The 22,444-nt window shown below is 45.7% G+C and overlaps 1 protein-coding gene across 1 annotated transcript in view; it reads left to right on the top strand.

The window, feature by feature from the left end:
• The window catches only part of SCARB1 (scavenger receptor class B member 1), a 42,152-nt gene extending 30,636 nt beyond the window's left edge, over positions 1 to 11,516 (top strand). The window contains exons 9-12 of the mRNA XM_054006656.1: positions 969 to 1,042; positions 2,463 to 2,514; positions 3,238 to 3,384; positions 9,448 to 11,516. Of these exons, the coding sequence (XP_053862631.1) occupies positions 969 to 1,042; positions 2,463 to 2,514; positions 3,238 to 3,384; positions 9,448 to 9,573 (399 nt within the window). The 3' untranslated portion in view covers positions 9,574 to 11,516. The remainder of the gene's footprint in view (positions 1 to 968; positions 1,043 to 2,462; positions 2,515 to 3,237; positions 3,385 to 9,447) is intronic.
• Positions 11,517 to 22,444: the final 10,928 nt, after the last annotated feature.

Below are 22,444 nucleotides of genomic sequence, written 5' to 3' on the forward strand. Positions count from 1 at the left end.
TTGGCAGATGTTTTGATAGTCCAACAGTTTGTATCTAAGTCATCCTCATGGATGTTGGCACCACTGTGGAAGTAATGTGACTAAATGATTAGTAAGTGGCTTGAATCAAAGAATGAAACCTTGTGTGGGTGGTCGTTCGCTTGCCAAATTCCCCAGTGACAGGGCTTTTTGTGCATCTTACCACCTTGACACTTAGGATATTGCCCTGCAGACAACTCATGCTCTTAAACGTCAAAGCAAGCTGACATTGCACTAAAACTATCTTTTCATAAATTAGACTAGGATACAAACACCCAATTTCTTAATACTGCCAACTTGCCTTTAGGCCTTTGAGTGCATCTAATGAAGTGGGTTTTAGCCCACAAAAGCTTACGCCCAAATTTTAGTCTCTAAGGGGCCACAAGGACTTGTTGTTTTTTAGAGTGTAAGTCAGTTATTTGGCCTTGCTGTGTGCTGACTTGACAATATTGGTCTGCTACAGTGTTTCTCTGTTAGTAGTAGCAGTTCTTCTGTGCCAGCTTTGGCTTTTAATCTTGTCTTGTGATTTGAGGAATGGTTTGGTCACCCACCTTGGAGAACCCTTTCAAGTACCGGTACCTTCTGAAAGCAGAGTTCTTCTGCTAACTCATCAGATTTCCCAGAAGAGGTTATGATCTTCCTAGAAAACTGTTCTGTTCTGTTTTCTGAATCCTGACTCAACTGCCACACCTTGTCTCTGCTTAAGCACTCCCCATAGCCCAGGCTTAAAGTGAAAAGCAATGATACAGTTTGCCTCCTAAGGCAAGGTCTTCCTCAGAGCCGTTTACCCACTTTCTGTTCTCCTTCCCTCACCTGTTTTGCATGTGCCAGGCGCTTTCATATGTTGCAATTCTGTTAGTGGTCTGGGTGTTTTTTAAAAAAAGAGCTTTTTTCTACATGAACACCAGGCAGTATTGCTGAGATGTGCTTGGTTTCCTGTTTTAATGCAGGTCACGGGAATTCCAATGAACTGCTCCATCAAGCTGCAACTGAGTCTGTATATAAAGAAGGTCTCTGGCATAAGGTAAGTAGCTTGCTTTGGGGATGTCCAAGAGACATGTGGCTTACGTGCTTCACAAATGTAATGCTGTTTGAATAGCTTCTTCGTTATAATTCTTCTGGATCCAAAAACAGCTCTATGTAGTACAATCTATTCACTGTCTAATCCCATTCCTCAGTTTCATGTCAGTTGTCAGACCTAAACTTGTAAGATATTGTCATAAAAATACCTCAAAGCCCAGTGCCTTCTCTGAGACCTTTCTACTCAGCTGAGCTCATGAACAGACAAGCCCCATGTGGCTTTCCACGTGTAACGCACCATATGCAGGTATATGCCTCTTCAGTTGGCTTTCTTCTTTATCTTGCTTTAGGTATTTGTGTGGACGAAACCTCTGTACCAGTTCATGGCTGTCTACACTGAGTCCTGACAACATGGCTGTGGTGTTCACACCCCTGACACAGCTATGCCATCAGAACACCCAAGTGCAGACACAGTGATACTGGCAAAACTGCTCTTACCGGTGTAGCTTGTTTCACTTGGAGTGGGGGTGGCTTCTATACTGGTGCAAAGTGCAGTTTTGCTTTTACAGTTGCATCCACATTAGGAGATATATTGGCAAAGCATTTCTAGTGTAGACATAGCCTAACATCAGACTGCAGCTTTAAGAGCTTGGAATGGAGCAGTGCCTAGTCATGCAATAGTCTCAGTGTTCTGATGGCCCTGTTGCAAATGAAATACAAAGACTCCCTGGGTCAGAGTTCTGAAATGTTGTGTGCTCACAATTGCAGTCGGCCTTCCAAAAGCACACTCCTGCCACTCAAGTGTCAAAACAAGTGGCCAGACTTCCAAACTGGGTGCTGAGCTCTTCTCGAAATCTGGTGCAATAGCACTTGGAGCAGTAGGTTACTTGCTCTTGGAGGAGGAGGTAAACTTGCACTCTCTAGACCAGGTTTATTCCAGCCTCTAACAATTAGCTGAGGCAGCAACACCTATGTCCTACACTTCCAGTACCACATAGGTTGCCAGAATGCATTATAACCCTTGGATTAAGCACAGAGGTTCCCATTAAACTCAATGCTTCCAAAGTGATCCCTTTTGGAAGTCTAAGGGAAGAACCATGGTATTTCAGATACTACAGTAATATCTGGGAAATGCCGACTGTACTTATTAAACGTCAACTAAAATTCAAGTTCTTCCCCTAAAACTAACAACTTTAAAGTTTTGCATCCAAGCAGTTTAATCAGACCTAATATTGTATAGAAAGAATTCACTGAAATGGGGGGGGGGGGGGGGTCACCAACTTTTTTCCATTGTCTTCAGGCCTGTCAAATTTTGAAATGTCTAGTAAAAACTGACCAGCTCCTTAGAAACCATTGGAGCATAACGCTGGTATGTGTAGATTGACTGATTATAAATATAAGTGTGAACCTTTCTTTCTGTTTAGTCAAACAGGACAGATCAAGCCGGTTGTCTTGCCTATACTTTGGTTTGCAGAGGTGAGTTGGATTGACTCCCCTTGGTTGGAAAAGTAATGTTAACCATGCAAAATCTGTACTGAAAAGGAGGAAATGCAGGGGCAGTTGGAAGAAGTAGATGGTTTGTAATGAGAGCAGTGTGGGAAGGGACTAGAAGGGCAGCGTTACATGTCTTTACTGGAGAAACTTCAACTGGAGTAAAGGTCTAAGCTGCACTGTTCTTAATTGGAACTTTGCATAAATGGATTAGAAACACTTGTCTGCACACTTAATCTTGCAATTTTAGTGCGTAACCTCTTCTGATCACTTGTGTGTTTAGAAAGCATCAGTGATATTACTTAACTTGGAAGACCTAGACCGAGAAGTTAACACAGGTGGGCAAACGCGTACAAGCTGGAAGGGCATGCTGGGTATTATTCACTTAATGAAATGAATAAAACTTAATGTCGCTAGCCCAAACATTTTAGCCCCGGCTACCTAGGCATTTATTACAAGTTAAAATGCCTAAGGGAAGTCTTAAACCTACTATTGGTAGTACAAATTTCAATGCAGCTTCTGTTTTAAAGACTAGCATTTATTTCCTTGTGGTCTGTTAACTTCTTACACATCACTGAATTGCTCTATGCCAAAATAAGTTTTCCAAGCCATGCCTTAGAGGAAGCAGGGACACCGCTAATACAGAATTGCTGTGCTGTGAACTATGATCTGCAAAACTACCACTAAAAACTACTCTCTTCTGGGCAGAGCGGGGCCATTGAAGGTTCAGTCTTAAAGCAGTTCTACACCAACCTGGTACTGATCCCATCTGTGCTGGAGTATGTGCAATATATCTGCATCGGTCTGGGTGTCGCTTTGATTGTTGCTGCCATTGTACTGGAGGTAAAGAGACAGGTAGGAACAAGCAAATGGCAAAACTCATGGCTTAATCAACTGATGCCAACTTTCAACCTAATCCAGAAATTTCTGATTTTTTTTTTCAATTGTAGTGCTAGTTAATCTAATGTAAGATTGCTGATGTCTTAAGATGTCATACTTGATGGCCACACTCCCTGCTGCAAAGTAGGCACTAGGGGGCATTGCTCACCTCTGCTCACTTCTAACTCTGAACACCTGAAAGACTTCAACAAATTAGTGGGCCTTTTTAGCTGACACTAAGATCAATGAGGCTTCTTTGTCTTGTATCTTCCAGCCCTGCCTCCAAATTCCTCATCAACATTCCTACGAACCATTTCTGCCATGTGATAGGTGTGGGAAGGTCACTCTCCCTTCTTTTTTAGGTCTGACCAGAGCAAGTGTTGAAGTAGCCACTGATGCTTGGTAGTTATTGCTTGAATGGCTCAAAGTATATGAACACTTCCTTTCACGAGCTAAACCCCAAGCTTACTCTCCAGAAGTCTGGCTTATTATACAGTGTTGTGGCAGTTGGTCCCAGGATATTAGCCAGCAAGGTGGGTGAGGTAATATCTTTTATTGGACCAACTTCTGTTGCCGAGAGAGACCAGCTTTCAAGCTCAGAGCGCTGCTTTAGATGACCTCAGGCTCAAAAGCTTGTCTGTTTCTGTTCATAACAGAAGTTGGTCCAGTAAAAGATATTCCCTTGCCTAGCTGCTTCTTGTCACTGAGTGACATCTCTATTTAAGATCACTGGGTGCCTTAGCAGTGGGGTTTGCTAAACCTCCTAGAAGTCTGGACTGCAACCACTTTCTGTAGTGGCTGTGATCCTTTTGCAGTGGGTAAAATAGACTGGAATAGGGCCAGGAGCTCACTATGTTCAATGCAGCAAGCAGGAAAGAAGAGGGTGAGCTGCTTTCTCCCTCTTTCCTGGAACCCTGATTCCTATTCCCCTCCTGCCCCCCCAGTACCAAAGGCAGCAATACGACAGCAGTTCAGATTCTAGACTTCAGACTCAGCAATGGATTCTGTGCATTTGGCAACTTTGGGATATTTTGACACTGAATTTTGTTAGGTCGACTTACAGCCACCCCAGAAATTACTACAGTGGTGCATGTCCACTCTACCTTCCTTGGGTTGGTGGTCTGCATTCTCACCAGGAGCACTTCCACCAACCTAAGAGGGGCAGTGTGGGGAGCTGAGAGCCCACCAGCTCCTGATAAACTGCCCTCCCCACCTCTCCATTCCCTCCTGGGAGCAGGGGCCAACCCATGTAAGTAACAGTGTTTACACAGACACTGTATCGCCCTAACTACACCAAAATAAGTCTGTCTTGCAGGTGGAGTAGTTATGCTGGTGTAGTAAGGCACTTACGTGGGTGGGACAAGGCTGTAGTGTAGACAGGGATGTAGTTAGGTTGATGCAAGGCAGCTTCTGTCGATCTAACTGTAGTGTAGACCAGGCCTTAGTGACTCAAGCCAGCTCCCAAGTTCCTAACAAGTCTGTAAACCAGTGTACATATGCAGTAGTTCCTCCCAGGTACACTTAAGACGGGAAAACTTCCTGGGGCCCTTTCTCTTGAGGAGGATCATCAAGTGGTATTGAGAATCTGCTGTTTACTCAGAGTGCAGCATATAGGATAGTATCAGAGGGGTAGCTGTGTTAGTCTGAATCTGTAAAAAGCAACAGAGGGTCCTGTGGCACCTTTCTTGCATCTGAAGAAGTGAGGTTCTTACCCACGAAAGCTTATGCTCCCAGTACTTCTGTTAGTCTCAAAGGTGCCACAGGACCCTCTGTTGCTTTTTGCATATAGGATACTTCACCATGAGTGGCCTTGGGACTTAGAGACAGTATGGGGTGATCCCACTCCCTTACTGTGCTGGAGTAATCTTGAGGATTGCTGTGTAACATGAGGATAACGCATGAAGATGCCAAAAGTTAATGCTTTAAAAAACCCTTGATGACATCTTTGAACTTTGGCCCCAGAATGTGCACCTGGAAAGACTCCAAATAGTCTGTTTGCTTTAAAACAGCCTCCTGGTTATTGACTAGCAAGTCGCGTGTGTGTACATACTCCTCCCAACTAGCTCATTTGATTCTGGCTTTAAATTGCTCAACTTGCCTGCAATTGCGATATCTGCAACAGATGCCCAAGCAGATCCTACTTTACCCTCCAGTCCTTAAATCCTTGAAACAATCATGACTTCTGCCTACACTAAAGAAATGGCAGGCTGTTCCTTATCCCACTTGCCTTAAAATGGGTTTGAATATCTGCAGTTAACTAGTTGCCAGGGTTTTCCAAGTGGTAAATAATTGGATTTAAACTAAGCCACACGGCAGCATAATTGACTTGGGCATATTATTTCCAAATCCCTTTGTTGCAAAGTGAGCGTGGATGAACAATTCCAAAGGAATACCAGGTCTGTAATCTTAAAGCTAAACCATTTACTGTCTAGTGAAACTGATTCAATAGTGTTTGATTCACTTGATGGTTCTCTGAAGTGATTTAGATTAGTAAATTAGCTGGCATAAATGATGATCAAAACTATTGTACAAGTGACTGACCTGTTAGTAGTGAGCGCCATCATGTGAAAAGCAAAAGTGCTGCTATTCCTTGGCATAAAGTGGGAACCACACGATTGACTTTGATCGTACTTTAACAAGGAGGATAATTAACCATAGGAAAATGTAACGAGTTGTGGGTGCGTTCTCAATTCCTGGCATCCTTTAAATCAAGGGTGTGGTGGTTTTTTTTTAAAGGCTGTAGTTTGAAAGGAAATATTATGGGGAAGTTCTATGGCCTGTGATACAGGCAGTTAGACTAGATCAATGGTCCCCTCTAGCCTTGGAATCTAAGGAAACCAGAAGCTACTCCACATTTATGCTGGTCTGAGACTTTACGCCCCTTCTCTATCCAGCTCTTGCACCCTTAGGTGGAGGCGGGGCTTTGAGCGCAGAGCAAGGAACCCAGTTAACTCTGTAGGGAAGCCCAGCCCAAAACTTCCTGTGGGGGTGTTTATGCAGAGCAATTGCAACCAGTGTATTGCTGTCACACTGTCTCACAGCTCCTTCCAGTGGCCACTCTACAGGAGTTGGTTTTTAACACAAACACCACAACAGACCCTAAAACATGGGTATCCTCTACAGGGAGCACTCTACCAATGGGGATTCAGTATAGGGTCCATGAACTCCAATTGGCCACTTGCATGAATGGAGGCCTCTGGTAGCAAACTGTGAATACTGATCTGCAAAAGAGAATCCTAGGCACAAGGCAGTTGCAATTACCCATTGGTGAGCAACTAGTGTTGCCAGCGAAGCCACAACTGAGCCTGTATTGGTGCTACACAACCAAATGTGACTTCAAGAAACTTTTCTTACCCACTGAAAAATGAGTGAACAAAAATCACAGCAGAGAACCTGGAAGTGGCCCTATAAATTTGTAAGGGAATCATGTTGAGCATTTAGGGTTATGTAACTACATAGTGATCAATAGATGCATAATACAAACTGCAACACAGGTCAAAATAAAAGCTGCATTTAAGGTACATTCTTGATTGATCTAGTGAAGTGTTAATAATCAGCTCTTAATAGATTGCTTAATCAACCACAGTCCTCCCTCTGAAGAGCCAGAATGCTCTTGACTGAGTGCCTGTGGTTAAGGCAAAGGCTCTAAATCCATCTGTGATCCATTATGAAATCTCCTTAAATTCTTGCAACTCCATATAAAATGTACTTCATTTCCCAGAGCAGCTTTCTAGAGGGAGCACTGTTGCTTACTCAACCTCAATGAGATACTGGAAAATGTTAAATAGTCTCTTAAATGCAAAGTTAGATTCTGAATTATAACTTGAGCCAATTTAAAATGGTGTCTGTCTGTCCCACCAATCCAACCAAAAGCTTTAAAAACAACAAATTCCCCCTTGCACAACCACAGCAAAGTTTGCATGCAGTGACTGTGTGCAACAATCCCGATCCACTGAACAAACCCTCTTATGTTTCATTAGAAGTCTCTCAAGAGTCTGAAATGTGAACAGACCATTTTAAAGATGGCTTGGTACAGATTGTTCTTATTTTAAGAAGATTGATAAAGTTGTAGCTCTAATTTAAACTCAGTGTAAAGAACTAGAATTTAGTAACTAAGTAAACCATGATTACAACTTAAACACAGCCACCCTTTTTCAAGTGGAAACCTCTTCCAAATGTCTTTTAAAATACAACATAAACTAGCCTGATTATTTTCTAGGAAAAATGCTTTTTATTTTGGAGTAGCAATAAAAAGACTAAAGAGGCCGACCAGGCCTTGTCCGAAAAACCGTTGACATCAGTTAAGGGGACGGTGCTGCAGGAAGCCAGCCTGTAGGTGGGTACGCAGTAAAGGTAAAACTCTTCTCAACAATGCTAACTTGATAAATCTGCTGAAATGTTGCTTAAATCTATCAAACTAAAGTGCTCAAGTTTACCATGTAAACTACACGCCCTCTTGGTAAACTTTATTCATGCTTTGTGGCAATAAGCTTGCTTTGGGTTAAACTAGGAAATGGGACTATTGCATGCATTTAGATCGCACTTCATTAGGTGTTTGGGAGAGAAGGTGCAGGTAACTCTTCTTTCAAAACCCCCTTCTTGGTGGATTCATGGGAAGCACTAGCTGCAGTTCTGGAGGTGGGTGCAATATTGGCTAGATGTATGTGACGGTTGGCATGGAGGTGAGGTCCTATCATCTGTAAGAACATTTGCTTGCTGGGGCATAGAGGGGGGTAAAATCAGCAATGACCTACAAGAGCCTGGGTGACACCTGTGGATCTGCCTCACTTCGGCCAAATCTGAAAATGAATTTGGAGACCAAAACTTGTTACTCTTCAGTCTTAAGTGTTATAACAGATACAGTCAACACCAGTGGAGACTAAGCAACACTTTTAAAAGCAGTGAATTAGGAATGGATTGATTAAAACTTTCTTGGCACATGCTAAATATTTTTAGCTTCTATATCAAGGTGTTGAACTGTTCAACCTTTTAAATGTGCGCTCGCTTTGTGGATCGAGACATACTCCAGTTAAAGGGCCTGTAATCAAGAAAAGAGCCGTTCCTAAAAGGGAGTCTAACACATGCTTAAGTACTTTCCAGGTGGAGCAGCCTGAGATTGCTTAACCTCCCTTGGGGTAAAAAACCTCCCAGGAGGGGCCTCTCCTGGGATTCCATGAGGTCCTGGTAGGAGCTCTGTACAAATATGGAGCACCCGCATGGAGCTGAGAATACTTCTCTCATTAGGCAGAATAGAGGGTTGTATTGCTTCTGATCTTAGACTTAAAGAATACTCTGACAAGATGTGGCCCAGTATTACAGTTTGACTATCTCATACCGCTTACATACATTAGGATTGCTCTTCGTTTATTACAGAAAAGTAAGTCAACCACTTCCTAAAGAATGAGTCACCAGGTCACTCTGTGCTCATGCATGCTGCTTACTTTGGAAAGCTTTTGGGGTTAAGGTGCCATACAGGTTGTTTGTCTATGCAAAAAGCTTTTGCAGTAAACTTTCATTGGCAGGATGGAACAGCCCAGGAATGGACCAAAGTGCTGTAGGTTGCTGGGGTAATGTATTAATCTAGAATGCCTGATGTATTTACTGTCTCACTGAGATGTTACTATAGTAAATGCCAATTTTACACCCCTCTTGAAACCTGTAGTTCTCCAGATTTGTTTCATCCTGGCTTTGTTTTGAAACCTGTCGAAAGTTCTCTGAGCAAATGGGCCATGTGTTGGTGCTCTTAAGCATTTACTTCATCCCAGTGTTTATTGCTGCCCTTGGGAGGACAGTAGCTGTGGGTTAATAAACATCCAGTTTCTGGTCTCTAATGGGACATGTTGTGGGGGAGCAACTGGCTCCCCCTTTGTGGGTGTCACTAAACTGCAGATTAGTCTGGAGTTTTTACATGATGACAAATTCCAGTGCTGAACATACTGTCAGGTATCCTATGTAAATCTTTAGTCACTGGGTTGTGTGATGCCAGTGCTGGTGTCTAGCTGCACCCTGAGTCACCTGTCCTTGTTTTTATTCATTCAGAGAAACGCCCGAGAGAAGAGCCCCCAAGAGCCAGACCCACAGACTGAACCATCTTTGTCTTCAGAAACAACACCACTCCTTCAAGACGCTAGTAAAACAAACCAGAACGATGCTGCTGAAGCCTGAAGTGCCAGTCTTGCAGGAGGGGGATTCCCACTGGTACCCGTGACGGTGCTTAGGGATCAGACTCACTCTGGGTCCATTGGCAGGATCCTAGAAAGGAGATGCAGAGTTGGATAAAATAACTGATTCTGAACAATCTTGAGTGAGGCACAAAATATTCTCCGAGGCTATCTAACTGTATTGCCACAGCTCATACTTCCTGCACCAAGACACAAGATGAGGCTAAAACCAGTTCAGTCTAGCTTTTGAAATACAAAATATTCAACATTTGTTGGCCTGGGGCTGGCATGGCCTGAGACGTCTCACCTGCTACTTCCAGCCTGGCAGGGATGAAGAATACCTGCTGGCTAATCCCCTGAAGAGCCCACATAATGTCTTTCCACCTAGAAAATGAGAATCCTAAAAGAAATAGGCACTTTAATAGCTAATCCTGTAAAGCAAACAAGGTTTACATGTGGTGTAGAAATGACTGGTTTAATATAGGAAAATGTCTGTTTTTAACAACCTGGGCTGCTCAAGGCTTATGGAGAGGTGCTTACTAAATAGATCTACACTGGCTGATGTTGACGCCGATCTGGGGGGGATGGGTTCACTTGCTCAAGTTCACTGAGTGAGTGGAAATCCGTTCTCACATGCCACACATCTTAAGAGACGTATGCTGCCAACTTTTTGAATAGACCAGTATTAGGCTAGGCAGCCATGTACGGGTGTAAGATTCAAGGTTGTGATTGCGGTTTTGGAGGGGTGCTGCTCTAGACTGAAGGCTCATTCATCACTGCTTAAAGTGTAGTGGGTTTTTCCAAAATGAGCAACTTGGTTTATCTGGCTAGTTGGTTCCCAAGAGCCATTGTTTAGACACAGGGCAGTGGCTCTCATTTGATTTTTGCCAAAGCAATATTGTTTAGCTCCCTGGTTATCCTGCCTGTACTTCTGTGGTGCACTCATGCAGAAGCCACTGACTTCTTTTAACTTGTATGGTGACCACTTACTCTTTACAAGTCTTTAGTTTTTTCCCTGGATTTCAAATTAATCGGAGCTCTTCTACCTACACAGAGCCAACCAGGTGCACTGCATTGTTGACACATGACCTCAGACTCTAATAGAATAATGAGAAATGTCTTTAATCATGACACTGTAAAATGTCACCATGGGTAAGAGCTATTCCAGAGTCCCACTTAAGGATGGGAACTGAAAATTAGCTGGTAGAATGGGAGGCAGGTCACACTCCAGCCAAGAAGATCTGGGGGCTGTTTTGTAACAGCAGAGTGAAAATAGTCATTCTGTAGGTAACGTGTTCCCTGTCGCTTTCCACCCTGTAAAGCCTTTGCCACGTCAGGCAATTCCATAACTCTGTGGGTGGCTCTGAGGGCGCCTTAAATGCTGCAGACCAGCAACAGCTGAAATATTCCCAAATGGTAGGAAAACCACTCCTGTGGCTTAAGCTTTGCGTTGCGAGTATTGATGGCAGCAAAGGACTTTCCTATGTGAAGCGCAGGGCTGCATGTGCCACAGGCAATGTAGGGCTTCCAGAGGAGTTGAGGATTTCTTTTTACCATGCAAATTGCTATTAACCGCTGTGCCCTAAGGCTGCTTGGATCAGGGCTCTGAGAACCGACTCAGTGGGCTGGGGTCTTAGGGCTCTTGTGCTAGTGCTGGGCGTGCCCAGCAGGTATGGTATATTGAGGGACATGTATCGAGACACTAGCTTAGATCTTAGACTCTTGGCAAATGACTCAAGGGGTCACACACACCCCACCTCCAATCTCCAGCCAACTCTGCATTCTGTCAAGCCATAGCTGGACTTCCCTAGTGGAGCAAGTGTATGGTAGGTTCCCTTTCTGGTGCTCTATTGGGCTATTACTCTTCTCTTCCCCCCCGCCCCCCACCTTTCTGTAGCTAAAGCTTTAATACCAGTGATGGCCGCGCCAGAAGCCTCCCTGGCATAGCAAGCAATTGGATTAGGAAAACTCCCCTTGCCTGTAATACAAGGACAGCAAAGCTTGAAGGCTGAGAATATTGAAGCATTCGGGGCACCCGCAGAAGCCTTGGCCAAAGCATAGTTGTTGGCCTCTGCTCGGAATCCTGAGCCCATCCATGGCTGTGTTCCATCTGTCGCTTGTGCTGCTTCTAAAGCCACCTTAAGGGATAGGTGCCATTTGATACAGTGCATCAAATAGTGGAACTTTTAAGTGAATCCTCTCTGGCTGCTTCATTCCCTTAATGGAAGGTTCTTCCCAAAGTCCCTCCTGCATCTTGCTGCTGTGTTTTGGGGTGGAGGCGAAGGGAACTCGTGTGCTAGCTGGATACCGACAAGTATCAGTGTGTTAATCAGTTAAATCCTAGTAGTCAAATGATCTGTGGACTTGTCTAAAACACCCACCCTCTTGGGCGCTGAGGCTAAGTGGAACACAAGGCACAACCAACAGGAACATGCACTAGCAATGCCTGAATACAAGTAGCTCTAGTAGGGGTCAAGACTGTGTCCATAAAGTGGATTCCGAAATCTGCCAAACACATGTGAGTCATTAGTTAAGACCCAGCTTCTTATAATCTGATGGCAATTACCAAACGGGACATTAGACAACTGGAAAACTTTCACTATCCAATAACCATCATTTGGATTATAGGTTGACTTGAGGGTTTTATAGATCTTTTAACTGTCTGCACTACTGAAGGGGGTGAGGTGCTGGTGCTGATCACTCTCTCCTTTCTATGGGGAAAAATGCTACTTTAATACAACTACCAACACTTAAATGCTAGTAGCAGGGAAAGTTACTGAATCTGCGTGGAGAACAATAGAACATTTCTAAAGTAGCAAACGCCCAAGAAAGGCCTGCACTTTGCATTGTGGTGTATGTCTTACTAGTTTTGAACAGACTCTTCCTGTTCTTAGCACTTAGGAAAAAATGAAACTTCTTTCAAGAATACATCTAAAACTGTTGTGATAACTTTCCTCTGTCTTCAAGCCAAATTGTACATCGAGGAACTGAAAGGTTTTAGAGTGTAATCACCCAGGTCCAACTGCTTAGGAGCAAAATAAAATGTTCCCAACTCAAAGCTGGACTCTTTCTTGAGGTGTATAAATAGTGTGGTTAATGTCACATAGCTGTCACTTCGGATGTGACCTGTGGTTAGGATGTGACATCTGTGCACAGGTTCCAACATCAAAGACCACATCTAACTTTGCCCTAACCTTCTGTTGAGGGGCCTATTTCCACCTCCCACCCCTGCCCAGGGGCCTCCCCTGCTGCTTCTAGTAGGGGAGGGAGGAAATGGAAAAACCCTTCCCCCATATTTGCCTATGTAGATGCAGCTAAAGTCCCACCAGTGCAGCTGGGAGGGGCTGATGGCAGGGCGCTGGTTTAATACACTTCCCTCTGGGGATGGCCCAATCCTATCGCAAGTGGCCTCCTTCCCTAGCAGATCGTTGAAGGCTGAGGTGAGTGTCCATGTCAAAGCAGGGGTGAGCAGTCCTCTGCCTCCGAACCACTCTGCAAGTCAGGGTGGCATCCTTCCCTAAAAGTCCAACAGGTCCCTGGAGCAGGGGAAGAAAGGAGAATCTAACTCTTCCAGGGGTGAGGGCCTGTACCCTAGGGCAAAAGCCTTTCCAAGTATCCTGCCTCTCCTAGCTCCCTCAACCCTCAGTCATGCCAACTCACACCACTTTCCCAAGGCCCATGATTTTGGCAGGGGCTGGAGCCAGTCTATGGCTGATGTTCAGGGTAGAGCTTCTTGCATCTCTGAGCCCTCTCCCTTTCCTTCCCACCGCACCCTCAGGAAGGGAGAGGCAGCTCACAGTGGTCCCAGGCCTCTCCCCACCTGTGAGCCATGGGGACAGGCCAGGTGCTTTGCTCCTGCCTCGTCTCTGCAGCCCCAGAGCTGGGCAGGAGAAGAGCCCCTGGAGCTGCTCCCTAGCCTGAGAGAGGGGACCATCTTGGAGCCTCCCCAGGCCTGGGAGAAGGGGATGCAGAGCCCCAGAAATAGAGGAGGGGAGGGTGATGGGTGCTCATGGGGCCAGAATTAATTGCTGGGCAGCAGGAACAAACATCCCATTACCTGGCAAACTGGGGAGAGTGAGCAATGCTTGGTGTGACATGCACACGTGGGGCTCAGACTGGGTGTGGGGGAGGTCAAAAGACAGAACAAGAAGGACTGTGTCCTCGCTAAACAAAATCTTTGGGCAGGGTGCAGGAGGCTCCGACTCGGACGTTTTAATCTCTTGAGGTTGGCCACAGTGGGGTCGTGCACGAGTGGCAGGCAGGCTCTGGACATGGCCCCCAGCAGCATTCTGAAGTCTGATGCAATAACAAAGCTGGGGCCCTGGGGCATGCGGGTGTTGGGGGGCACAGGTGGGACAGCTGCACCTCGCCACCAGCACTGCTCCATTGGAACTCTATGGCTAGGGCTTGATCGTTAATTGAACAAGGTCTAGGAATTACTGTTTGTTAGCTCCAGTCTTGTGCACTAACAGGCTTGAGGCCAGGTCCCCTCTGTGAGAGTGGTGACCCTCACCGGTGGGGGTGGACTCCAGCTGGGGCTCTCCAACTTGGAGGAGTTGCTTAACAAAGGAAACAGTGAGTTGGGAACAGAAGCTTTATTAAAAGTGGACAACTTTAGTCACGCTACAAAACTCCTCATTAAAGTGACATTCAACAGCTACTATTTTATTTTTAATTCTAGCCCAACCCTTCCCCTGGTAAAAATTGTCTGCAGCCCTGGGATGGGATCAGAGCAATTCGAGGTGCAGCAGCAGTAGTGGCAATCTACCCTCGTCTTTGGGTGGGCATCAGCTGTAGGTGGGTGGGGCCAGACTCAAAATCCTTGCTGCTCCCGGGGAAAGGCAAAATACTGGCTGCCTAATGTGCGGGTCCTTCCCCATCCAGGGCTATAAAGGTAACACAGAGAGGGGATGGGGTGCAGGGCGCTGAAGATGATGTTTAAACAGTGAAGTTAGCTCAGCTATTGCATTGAAAGCACTTTAATATCAATGCATAACCATATCACTGGAGTGCCTTTGCTACCCCAAAGCAACCTGATTATTTAAAATAACTCTCTCCCGTCTGTGCATGTTGGTCCCTTTCTGCTCCTACACCTTGTCTATACTTAAAAAAAAAAAAAAATTTTTTTTTTACTGCAGTAGCATAGCAAAATTGGCAAACCCCTCCCCCCATGTTCATGCGGTTATGTGTGTCTATAAAAATTCTTATAATATATGGAGATATACCTATCTCCCAAAGCTGGAAGGGAGCTTGAAAGGTCATTGAGTCCAGCCCCCTGCCTTCACTAGCAGGACCAAGTACTGAGTTTTGCCCCAGATCCCTAAGTGGCCCCCTCAAGGATTGAACTCATAACCCTGGGTTTAGCAGGGCAATGCTCAAACCCCTGAACTATCCCTCCCCTACATTAGGCTAATGTAGCATTTGCTGAAGCAAAATAAGCTATACTGTTATAAAATCCCTTATAGTGAGTGGTATAACTGTCTGCATGAAGGCTTCCAGCATAGCTATGTTGGTGCAAGTAGATAATATATATATATATATATACACATACACCAATCACACCCCATAGTGATAGCAGTAAAACATTTTAAATGTAGACTAAGCCTGACTGTCTTTACACAGACGGTTTCATAGGTGCTATGGGAGTAGAAATAATGGCCGCTAAGCCCATCTGCTTACAGGGCTCCAGTAGCTTGAACCATATGCCCAGCTTGGCATTGGTCCTGTGCCACGTGAGTTGTGTATCAGAGATGGGGAATATTAACTCTCCAAAACGGATGCAGTGAGACGGCTGTGCAAGCCCTGCATTCCTTACACTCTTCTGGCCCCATCGTAAATGGTACTTGCAAAATTTGCTGTGATGTTCATTGACCCTGCCCCCAGAAAGCAGCCGCCCTCCTGCAACCAGCTGAATTTCCTCTGTTTGTTTGAGGTCTGTCATTCTGGGATGCATAAAGCCACCACGAGCCCTTAAAAAACAAACCAACACTGCCTAAGGACAGTCTGTCACCATCTCTATTGTGCCAAAGTTCTGAGAAATACCATGCTCACCCAGTCTCTGCATACGGTGTGTGTGCGGGAGGGGCAGGTGATTGACAAACCAGGCAATGGGGCCACCTTATGCTTTTTTTTTTTTTTTTTTTGCAAAATGTCCTGTGGATGGGAGCATGGGGTAGAGGTGCTGCTGCATTATTTTAAGCACCGTTGTGTGCTCAGAAATTACTATTTAAAATAGCATCTTCTACCAAAAGGCAAGGGGCTGCTGCTGTGTAGCAATGCAGCCCCACGTCTGCCAGCCGCACGTCTGCCAGCACCCAGATCGCCCTATTTAAAATAGGGTGACCAGACAGCAAATGTGAAAAATTGGGACAGGGGGTGGAGGGTAAGAGGAGTCTGTATAAGAAAAAGACCCAAAAATCGGGACTGTCCCTATAAAATCGGGACATCTGGTCACCCTCATCTAAAAACTTCCAACCAGTTCCCAGGAAGGAAGTTGGTTTTATTCTAGTTTCTCCTATAAATAACCTGAATTTTAGCATGCTCATTACCAAGTACCTAGCCGCTAAGAGGTAAAGAATTGTTTTAAAAATAGGAACTCTAGTTTCACAGTGTTTTTTCAAAGTACAAATATTAGACCCCACCTCTGGGACCCCGCTCCAGGCTTGTTCTCTTGCCGTCATGCTGCGTGGAACTACATTAACCAGGAGGTATTTATTAAAGAAAACAGTTCTAACTACAGACACGGAGTTTGAGGGCCAGCTTTGTTTCTCTTGTTTATCTGGTTCTCCACTGTCTGGAACGCTAGACCATGGAGATATCAACTGGCTGAATAACATATTGCAAGTAAACATATATCACTATCACTCTAGCCATATGATCTTTAAGCAAGTGAAATAGGAACATGACATTTTTCCAGGCTGCCCCAGCCTTTTAGGACAGTGTCCAGACCAGCAGCAATGACTTAAAGGCCTCACTTATTCAAGAGCTTGCTGGAGCTACTATGACGCTTCTGCAAACAAATCTGAAATGGACAAGCTAGTGTCTCTTTAAAATAGCAGATAGTGGATTTTATGTAGACTGGAAAGCAGTATTCTGTAAATCATGTGGAGTTGTTTGTAAAGCCTCATCTAGAGTAATAAAAAGATTTAGAAGTCTACCCTATAATTAATCACTGATAAAAGCCTGAGGGCTTGTGTTTCATGGGGCATGAAATAGGGTTTTTTCAGGAAACAACTCCTGATAGAAGTACATCCGAGTGGTCACTGGGGGGCACTGTTGGTACGTGGGAGGTAGGATGAATGTTTTATGTCAGCAAACCCACATTCCCAGCCCAGTAATACAAGGAGGGTGGAGCGGCTGCTGTTAGTGCTGTAGGCAGATAAAACTGACTGAGCCAAGGGCACTTTTTATAAAGTTTTAATTTAATCTCCCAATGCAGGGAAAAGGATGGAACGTACAAGCTTTTCATTTTGTTTTGTTCAAGTCTGTCTGACGACCCAGCTCGTCCCTTTGCAGCTGCTCACAGGACAATTTTAATAATGCTTCCTATCACTTGGCAATACATTTTTAACCTCTGATTCTTCCCAGTATGTGCCCCGGACAATAACACCTTGCACATGTTTAAAGGGCCTGAAGATCTTCAAGTTTTTTACGAACATCGATTAAGTCTTCCAAACACTCAGCTGGGTCAGGCGCTATTATATTGCAATAGATCTATGGTTGGCTAGGAATTCATGGTGGTTGCTTTGCTGTATCCAACACAGCCACTTAGAACAACATGGCAACAGCTGGGATAAAACACAGTTTCCATCTGGAGAACCTTCATTAGCTGTCAGCAGTGCAGGGCACATGACACACAGTTGAACAGTTCTGATTCTGTTCAGTAGAGGGCAATGGTGCACATACAGCCCCACCTCTTCCATCAACATACTCGTTTTACAGCCAAGTATAAGGTTAGGGACAGAGAGGTTAAATGACTCACTTAATGCAATATAGTGAGTCAGTGTCATGCCAGGGAACAGAACCAGGTTCCCAAGCCCCTGTTCTAACCACTGTGCAGGACTTCTTCCACTAGTAACACCTGCAGACTGAAGGGAAAGCTAAGGACTGCAGCCATGATGCAATACTGATGTCATCCACGATAATTTTATTGTCCTTTGTCTCATTGGGGTTCACTTGCAAGACCAGAATATTCACAAGATCTGAATCAGTGGAGCTAAGAGGTGGTGCTATCTCAGGGGTGGGCTGGGCGTGCCGCTTTCAGCACAGTGGTTACGTGCTGTCTCACCAGCCTGCTCACCTCTCTTGGGCTAACAATACCTGGCTTGATTTGGCTTTCTCCGCAGCTCCAAGTGGCAGCATCTCCTGGCTCCCTCCCTAGCAGCATGACAGACGCAGCTGGGCACTTCAGAAATGGTGAATGCTCATTTCTGATGAACGTGGGAGCTGCTCCCACCTGACATCTAGGCTCCTTTTTCGCACTCCCACCCACCCAGTCAAAATGTGAATCTCAGATTGTATAATAATTTCCATAGATACATATAAGTTGCCTAGATGTTCAGCAAATCTCAAAGCACTTCACAAGCCAGGCTCACGACACCCTGGAGATGAAGGGGGAGCATCCTTATGATGTTTGTTTTGCAACAGGGGAAACCGAGACACAGAGCATTGCTGTGAGGGTGTGGCAGAGCTGGGAATAGAATGTAAGTGTCCAGGATCCCTTTTCTCTGCTCGAAGCCCACTAATGAGATCTTTGATCAATGGACAAGGCTCACCAGGCGACTAAGCCACTTTCTCGCCTCGGCTGCCTCCGTCCTGGTTGTTTGTGCCTTTGTGGATTGATCTGCATTGCTCCAGTTCTCGGCACACGCTGTCCGGAAGCCACAGCTGGTCGGCAGCTCTGCACTATGGTTACTCATCGGCTTGGAGCATTCTGATTCTATTTCCCCCGTGCTTCAGCCACCTCGTTGGCTCCCTCTGAAGTTTCCAATTTGTTTAAAATGCTTCGAGCAACCTCCAAGTCCTTTCATGGCCCTGACTCGCTCTCCCTGGCCAATTTCCTTTCCCTTTCCACTCAGCTGTGTACATTCTGTTCCTTGGCCACAGGACTATTATGTCCGCAAATAGAGATGAAGCACAGCAGGTACCCCTGCCTTGGTTAATGTGCCCCCTCTGCTTTCTGCTGTCAGGTCAGTAGCCTCTCTCGCTCTCTGTTCCAAGCTAAGTTAAAGACATTCATGTTCTCCTGAGGATTTTAATTGGCCAAAATCAGCTTGGTAATTATTAGAATGATCTCATGTTACCGTACAGAGCCTTGGGAGGCTCCTTTGGAAAGGTATTATCCATCCTGCCTTAGTTGAACTCAGAGACTTCTAGAAATAGGACAAAACAGATCCACATGCCCTCAAATTTAGTAGGATTCAGGCCTGGATTTTGCTTCAGACCCACTTCTAGGAGGGACCCAGTGAAGAAAGACTCTCTCCAGTCCCCCGTCAACAATCCTCTGGGTCATTCAGGCATCAAATACTACAGAGAGGCATGTGATTTAGAGCTGAGTCTGGAACATGTTTTATATGGGTTCTAGTCCCAGTTCTACCACAAACTTCATGTCACCGTGGGCAAGTCACTTAGGCTCAGATCCACAAAGGTATTTAGGCACCTGAATCCCATTGAAGAGCAGGGCTTTAGCCCCTGAAAAAAACAACAAGGAGTCTGGTGGCACCTTAGCCCTTGAAAAATCACGCAAAAATGGGAGACACAATTCATTAATGTTCGATGGGGATTAGTGCCATAAAAATGCCCATAAATAAATGAATTATTGCTAATCAAAATGCATTTAACCAACAGAAATCTCTGTGGCTTGTCTCCTGATGAACTGAAGTGGAGCAAATTCACTTTGAAAAGCTCACTTGCCCATTTGACTCAGAATTATTGTGACCAGGAATGCTGAGAGCGAGCGAGCATTACAGTGTTATCCAGTGGTTAGTGCAGAGGACTGGGTGTCAGCCTGGGCTCCAGTGTTCTTTCCTTTTATTTGAGGCTGGTTTTACAGTGCCTCAGTTTACTCATCTGTAAAATGGACCAACAATAATAATACATACATCACCGATGTATTGTGGAAACTGACCGGTGTCGGGAAAACGCTTTAAGAGCCAGCGGATGGCAAGCGCTGCATCTGTGCAAACTGTGTATAGGCTCCATAGAAAGACTGTTTCTATTCTATGCCTGTTGTCACACAGCTGTGGGGGCGGGTGAACGTTCTCACTTGTTCAGACCAGTTCTTGCCTGGAGTTCTGACATCACAGGGTGATTTGATCTATTTGTTGATAAACACAGTGGACTCTGCAGACAAGCGTCCTCTGGCTTGGGGAGGAGGGGTCTCCAGAACCTGAAAGCCGAGGAGATGCTATGCTTTTGTGACAACAGGCCTGCTCCCAGCCTAGCCTGCTTCCCCAGAGACTGCTCTCAGGGCATGTACATTAATTAGCATTTCTAATACACTCACACTGGGGCTCCAGGGTCCACTTTCAAAGAGGAGGTGGTCAGCAGCGAGGAAGGCAGGTTGGGGGTCGCACCTGTTGTTCATTTTCTACACAGGGCCAGCCAAAGCTCTTCTGATCCAGCTGCAAAGTCTCCACTGCCCCTTTGCTTTATCCTGCTCTTTCTCTCTGCACCCTTTGGAAAACTGCCCATGAGTTGTGATCACTGAAGAGCCCATCACACTGTCCGTAAGAGGAAGAGCATCCACCCAACTGAGTCTGGGTAATTATTTTCTGTTACTAAGTTCCCTCTGCAGTGTCAGCTGAATGTGACCTTCTTTATTTCCTGCCTTAAACTGTTGTATGGTTTGCTGTTTAAAACAGCTGCCACGTTCCACCCCAGAGGTGGCCGCTTTTCAGTCTGAGAGAATCCAGGAAAGGCACCTTATAAACAGAAGATGATCATTACTTTCTCTTCCCACTGCCACATCCCTCTAGCCCTTCTTCTCCCTTTATATTCCCTTCTCCTCAGTGCTAATTATAGCCCAGTTTGGGGCTGTCAGCAATCTGATAAGCCCCAGGGTTGGATGCAAGGAAATCAGCTAAAGTCACCTGTAACAGGTTAATGGGCACAAAGGCAAGCCCAGGTGAGGCAGAAAAAGGGGTGGGTTTGAACTGTCCAAATGGCTGAGCTCTGGGGACCTGATTCCCATGGCCTTGCCCTTTGTGTTGTCCCATACACCTGTCCAGGCTGGCTGTCAAGCGCTGCCAGGTGTAGGAGTGGAGGGGGTTGGCCCAGCTCGTTGGATTGTGTTAAAAACCTAGCAGGCTTGTTAAGGTTTAGCAGTAGCCCTAAGTGTAACTTCCTAGCTTCATACAGGTGCATGTTTTCCCTTCATTCTCTAGATGGGGGGGAGTTGCTTCGCTTTGCATTATAGAGCAGAAGCTTCGCCAGTGAATTACTTCCTCCAGGCTAAGCTCAGTGTAACCATGATGCAATTCCACCTCCTCTGTGCCAGAAGACCCCTCTGTACCCAAGCAGTAACACAAAGCTACAGCTGTGCAGGATGGTGAATGTGAGTGAAAGCCTGAGGGCTCTTGTCTTTTAAGAGCCCTGGAAAAAATCTGCTGCACTTTGTCCAGTGGCTGATTTTGCCTGTGTGACACAGATAATTGCTGTTGTCTCATTCCAACCCCTCTGAAGCTAAATCTACTGGAAGTACTTTCTTTCCTCCTAGGTCTTGTCCTTTCTAAAATATGATTTTAATCTCCTCCCTTCTGCTGATTGATTCCCACCTTCGGACTGGGCTGATTCTTCTTTCATTTACACCTGTATTACACCAGAGCTTTCAGGGGACTAGCTCCTGATATACTCCCATGTAAGAAAACTCAGGCCCTGCGTTGCTTAGCAGTTACACCTCTACCTCGATAGAACGCTGTCCTCGGGAGCCAAAAAAATCTTACCGCGTCATAGGTGAAACTGTGTTCTATCGAACTTGCTTTGATGTGCTGGAACGCGCAGCCTCGCCACCCCCCCCCCCCCCCGGAGCACCGCTTTACCGCGTTCTATCCGAATTCGTGTTATATCAGGTCGTGCTCTATCGGGGTAGAGGTGTATGTAGTTAACAGTGTTGCTGGGCTTTCGGTTGGACTCTAAAGCTCCTGTGACAATGCCAAAGGGAGTTGGATGTTCAATTTGCACTGGGATTGGGCCACCTAACTCCCTTAGGCTCCTTGGAAAACCCTAGTCTAAATTCTAGGGCACTTTCCTTGGTTGTGGGAGCCATTGAGAAAACTCAGAGTTACTGCTTGTTAGTAACTGACCCCAGTGCTTGGCAATGAAAGTCTGGCTCGGGGGAGGGTGGTAATTGGGTGCTTTAGTCAAGATTACAGGAGCCCCACCTCCCCTGCACATAACCTTCATGCTGAAGTTGACCGATCTGTAGACAGGGTACCTTCCGCAGTTATTGCTGATGTAGGCTTGCAAGGTGGGGTGGAAGGTACCATGCTGTGGATCTAGCCATGGAACGCTCTCCTTCTTTCCTCTTGCGGTCAAAGCAGCATTGCTGGTGCAGATGGCTGCAGGGCCGCTGGGCCGGTTGCTGAAGGCTGGGGATATGGGCCACAAACAAACCCGGTGAGGAGGCTGCGTTGCAGTATGGGGGGAACCTGCCTCAGAGGTGCGAAGGGAAATTGAACATCGTTGAGGAGCCTGGTTTCTCTTGGATTTCCAAGGAGGAAAACAGCTGGACGGAGGATGAGGCACTTACTGGATGTTGGGGGAAAAGCACATGTGGGCCTGATACGCTGAAGAAATTGTTCAGGGATGGTTTGCCCTTTGCATAACAATTGCCAAGGTTGGCTGGGCTTGTTGGGCAGCTGAGTGCCAGTCACTCG

This window comes from Malaclemys terrapin, chromosome 16 (genome assembly GCF_027887155.1).
Source record: "Malaclemys terrapin pileata isolate rMalTer1 chromosome 16, rMalTer1.hap1, whole genome shotgun sequence".
In the NCBI taxonomy this organism is placed as follows: Eukaryota; Metazoa; Chordata; order Testudines; family Emydidae; genus Malaclemys; species Malaclemys terrapin.